The 5,495-nt window shown below is 38.8% G+C and overlaps 1 protein-coding gene across 1 annotated transcript; it reads right to left on the bottom strand.

Moving 5' to 3' along the window:
* Positions 1 to 2,171: 2,171 nt before the first annotated feature.
* LOC127761133 (nucleoid-associated protein At2g24020, chloroplastic-like) lies at positions 2,172 to 5,495 on the bottom strand. Its single transcript, XM_052285361.1, has 7 exons — positions 5,318 to 5,495; positions 4,401 to 4,540; positions 3,722 to 3,822; positions 3,600 to 3,639; positions 2,770 to 2,841; positions 2,525 to 2,581; positions 2,172 to 2,442 (listed from the first exon to the last, which is right to left on the bottom strand). Exons 1-7 carry the CDS (start codon positions 5,388 to 5,390, stop codon positions 2,368 to 2,370), a joined length of 558 nt encoding a protein of 185 aa, XP_052141321.1. The 5' UTR covers positions 5,391 to 5,495; the 3' UTR covers positions 2,172 to 2,367.

The following is a 5,495-nucleotide window of genomic DNA, read 5'->3' as shown; positions in this document are numbered from 1 at the left end:
ATATTGCCTCCTTGCCGATGTACCCTGCGGTGCCCAGCCTATGCGGATGCTCATTCCGCTGTTGCAGTAGGCGATGTGCCTCGCTTGATTCCCTAAACTCTTAGGTGTTCTTGATAGAGCATTTGATATTTTGTTGCATTTGATATTTTGTTGTATAGAAAATTCTTCTGGCAAAAAACACAGCATGATTTGATATTTTGTTGTATAGGAAATGCTTTTTTTTCATGTAACAAATGTTTTAATTTGCATAGTATATATGTAATTCTTGGAAAGAGAACTTTTCCCTTTTTTTCACATATTACCCACTTCTAGAACATTGTATTAGACCAAGAAGAACGGGTGATATAGATATGAGAATATATCGCTTTAACAAGATCACGGCTTTTCGTCAAACTATCAGCAATAATTAATTATATATATATATGGTAGCTTAGCTCTCATATGCTTATATAAGGCAAATCATTAGCCCATTAAGAATCAAGTTGAGTTATTTGGGAAAGCATGCGGTGTGCCCCCAAGATATTTATTTAGGCTACTCATCAAAAGTCTCAACTCATCTGTATATATCTTAATATATTGCTAATTAATATTAATTTTATTCATAGTACATCTTTCATTAGGTTTAACTCCCAAATAATGATGAAATAAAGCTTAACACCTTTTTCTGCTAGCTACTCGTACATGTACTATCTGAAGAAAATACAGATTAAAAACAGAAAGGCATCTAATTAAGCTAGCTGTTTGCCATGTGTCCATCTCTTGTTTATTTCCTAGCCATCTAAGCAGCCTCTTAAAACTGGAAACGTGTCCAGTTCAAAACAGAGAAGACTTTACACATGTCACCCAACATTCTCCTCTCACATCAGTACTAGTGAGTAGTACTAGCTCAGCATGAACCCTAATTTAATTAGCACAGGAGAATATATTATAAGCCGTACTGTTATCTCAAAACAAAAGGAGCCAAAAGGGAATCATCCATTCCATTGGATGACAAGGGTATCTCCTTGCTTGGGTATCTTGAAGGTGTGCATGGTTTTAAAGGCTAGCCGCCTAGCTAGATGGGGAGGAATTGAATTTACTTGGAGTTGGAATATAATTAATAGCTTTGGCTTTTAATCAAGGGTTAATTAATTTGGGTGATGATAAGCTAGAACTAGAAGAGTTGCAATTAGCAAATCAGATGTAGGTGGCAAAAGATGCTAAGCTTCTCAAACAAAGTGGTTTTGATTTGATCAGAAAGGTGGATGTGCAAGATCTTCTCCACTTTTACCATGATTAAAGTGAGTTTAATCACTGTGGGTTTCTTTTGTTTGTTGTGTTTATATTTAACTGCCACTAAGATTAGGCTTACGTGCCCTATTACCACAGCTACAAAATCTAGCAGGCGGTGGAAAAGAATGTGGTTAATTAAATTTTGGGAAAGTAGATTTGATTAAAAGGTTTGTGTGAGCTTTCAGTGGAAGTGTGGTTAATTTCACCCTTTTGAGATCTGATAAAAAGGTGAGTGATACATCTTCTTTTCTTTTCTTCTATTTTTTTGCTTACCATTGGCGGCTAGTAGATTGCAACATTAACAACTGGTAACTATATGTGTAGAGTGTAGACTCGAACTAGAAGGTTCCATCTTCCATGGAAGTTCATGAAAGAGCGAGCTAGTACTTTAGGCTGTGTTCGCCATTTCTTGTTCCAGGAACAGTACGTACGAAAAACGGAGCGGTCCATTAACGTGTGATAAATTAAGTATTAGCTTTTAAAAAAAGATTAATTTGATTTTTTTTTAGCAATTTTCATATAGAAACATTTTGCCAATAAACGCGCCGTTTAGCAGTTTGAAAAGTGTGCGCATGAAAAACGAGGAAGAGAGGTTGGGAAAAGGGTGCCAAACACAGCCTAAGACAGTAGACAGTTTCATCTCATGCTAACACTCACAGAAATAACAACTGCTAAGTTGGGCCTAACATGACCTTGTTTGGCACATCTCCAACCAAAGCCATTATATACTATTGACCCCAACAATGGCCTTAATTGGGCCAAACAAAGCCATTATATACTATTAAGGCCTCTGAAACTATATAAAGCTCAGCCAAGTGCCAAGTGCCCCATGAATTAGCCTCCCCACATCCACCCATTTCTCTGTTTGGAACAGATTTCATTCTGCACATCAACAGCAGTTGTAAAACAGCACACTTGCGTCAATGCATTATGGTGTGCCAATGATTAAGGAAAACAGGATCAGATGTTCTCGATTACAGTTCTTACACAGCTAACAGTACTCGCCACGAATTTTAAACTGATGACTCAATACAGCTAGTATACAAAATTGAGATACACTTTTTTTTTATTGAAAAGCATTCATGTACCACACTATCACTTGAGTCCATCACCAAGGCCTGCTGGCATTCCTAAGCTCTGTGCCAGATCAGCCATCCTCTCCTTCATTGCCTGCAGGTTTTAAGTACAGTACCGTGTTAGTATAGAACGCAAGTTTCAATTTCTACGCAAAAAGTAATAGCAGGATTCGCACCTGGACACTCCTCTGATGTGCATCCTTGTAGGCGTCGTTCACCAGCTCAGAAAGTTTCTGAAAGGATACTATATATATCACACTTTGAACAATTTGGTTTTGTTTTGGTCTGCTAACGGGTACATACATAAGGTATTTATCAAATTCATGTGTGAACATTGAAATGGTTGAGTCATGCCAAAAATCATGCGAACATGCAAGAAATCGTTAAAGAAAATGATTAAAATGGTAGATAAAATACATACTTCAGCACCCACTTCCATTGCAGCTTCGGTGATTTCAACTCTTACGGGCTGCTGGTTCCCAGAAAGTGTTACCTGGTTAATGAATCAGGTCAAATACTTGCACCGGAAGTATATGCATGTGAATTTCTACTTTCGAGAAAAGCAAAGGAATGTAATAATCGGATAGTCCTGCTAAACTTATAAGAAACAAATAAGATTTAGCAAACTTTGACAGCATATGGCTCTACAAAATATACCAGCATAGCACATAGCTCATGGGAGAAAATGTCAAGGTATTGCAACGTTATTTTTGTCATTTGAAAAGCTAAGACATTATTAACATGCACATTTTCAAATGGCTTTAAGAGTTAAGACAGTGACCTTTTCAAACGGTAACAACCTATGCCACCATAAATCATTTGATGACTTATAACCACCTCCCTGCCCACAGATTTGACAGTGTTCTTGTGCCAAAATAGTACCTTTTCAGCATAACTTTATCTAAGCCAAAGCTAAAAGAGATACCAAATGATTTTAATTACTTCATATAGCGATCAACCTAATTAAGATCATAAAAAATACATGCCATTCTTCAGTATAAGAACATATAAGGGAATATATTTGGTTTTACTGTAGGAAATGACCGCCCTTTCTCAGTGAAACAAAGATCAATGTTTGTCAGTGATAATATGTGATCTTTATAGCCTGGCTCAAGTTCAACAGGCTTTTTCAACAATGCTAAAATGTCAGTCATTTAACAAAGAAACCCTTCAATGTTCAAGGCACAATGAAACATACAGCTAGCAAGAATTCAGTTAACAACAACATTAATCAACTAATCCAAAGCATACCTTGATTAGTTCCCCTTCACAGTAACCATCGATCTCAGTCCTAAAACAAGAGGAAAAAAGTCACACTGCTGTGCTATTTAGCGATAACATATCAAATATTACTCAGATATCCAAATGCATACGCTGCAAGCTCCTTTTGCACCCGGACAGCCTCAACTTGGACAACCATCTGGGCCTTCTTCACAGTTTCATAAAGATTTTGCATATTTCCGAAAATTCCTGCCTAAAAGTAAGTACAAAAATGAGAACTACAAGATGTTTACAAACAAAAATAAAAATGCCTACTATACTAGGTATTTGTGCACAAACAAGGGAACATAGTGAATACAGCTCATGCATCTTAGTCAACTATACAAATACCCAAATAAAGTAAAAGTTTATCATTTTAGAAGTGGCATCATTCATTGGAAAGAGAAGAAAACTGAACATAGAAGCTATAAAGTAGAGGTGATAACAAAAGTACATATTAGTTAAAATATTTTATATTCCCTTAAAATTATATGCAGAATTTAATTTCAGCACGAACTGAAATATCAACATGATGAGTTACACTCTTAACTATTTTCTACAGGAGTTTAAGACTTCAACAGAATTTGCAATGAGCAAGGCATTATCTTGAGCATATTACTATTCAGATAAAAGTATAAAGATATGAATAGCACATAGTATTGAACTGATTAAGGTAGACATCCACCTGTGAATTTGCAATTGTTTTCATTTCAGGCATCCATGAAGATACTCTTTTAGTTATTGGGAGTACAACAGAAGTTCAAATTGAAAGAAGGCATCTAATTTTCTTACCTTTGATGGTGCTTCTTCACCATTCTCGTCTTTGTCCTTTTTTCCCCCAAATAAACTGTACACGCGAAAGGATCTATTGCTAGCCTTTTTCCTATTGTAACATGGCAAACAGAATGCACCTTCGACATTTATCTTAGAACCTGAACAACAAAGAAACAACAGGTGCAAAATGTTCAGGTGTTGCTATAACATAAGAAAAATAATCAACAAGGACGCACTGGTCAACAAAGATCAAAGCTCCACCGATCAAAAGAAAAGGGGAGAACGGAAGCCCAAGGACTAAGCTAATGTGTAATGCTCCATTTTATACAATTCCCTGAATAAACAGATACTGCTACAACAGAAAACTTACCATAATGAAATAAATTACCTACATGCCAGAATCGTATGTCCACTAGAACTAAATGAAACCAATTCCTAACATAAAAAAGGAACATCTTTGTACATGGTTGAAATGATAGAATTGTACAAGGACCCCGAAAACCGACGAAAAGATTATTGTCAAACCTAAAAACAAACCAAATATTTCCGGCCGTCACCTAGAACAGCACAAACGCAACAATCTCCCCCCACACATCGCCGCAAAAACATTCAACTAAATTGAGACTTAATGAATTTCTTTTTCTCTCTTTTAACGCCCAGTGAAACCCTAACCGCAAGCACAGCAACCCAACTCGCATCCGCACTAATTAGAGTTAAGAGGCCACCCGATAATACGAACGCCAGGCAAAGCGGTGGGCCGCGGCGGCATCGGAGACGAGGCCACCCCGATCGAATTGGGCTCCGAAGAATACCGCCGTGGAGGATTCCTCCGCGCGCGCGCGCGCGCTGGCAGCGGCGCCCGACGACGGAAAGCGCCCGGCTACGGCTGACTCCGCCGCGCGGAGAGAGAAGGATGGAGGGAGAGGATGGCTTACGGGTCGGGTTGAAGAGGAGCGGCGAGAAGGAGGACTTGAAGGCCACCGGAGAGAGGGCGGTGGAGGGAGCCATCGGCGGCGGCGGCGGCGGCGAGATGGGCGGCGGTGGTGGAGCCGCGGCGGTGGAGGAGGAAGGGGGGAGGAAAAGGCTCGATTTTTGGGATAGAGGATATCGTTG

This window comes from Oryza glaberrima, chromosome 2, assembly GCF_000147395.1.
Source record: "Oryza glaberrima chromosome 2, OglaRS2, whole genome shotgun sequence".
In the NCBI taxonomy this organism is placed as follows: Eukaryota; Viridiplantae; Streptophyta; class Magnoliopsida; order Poales; family Poaceae; genus Oryza; species Oryza glaberrima.
This window is presented reverse-complemented; position numbering and strand designations above follow the sequence as displayed.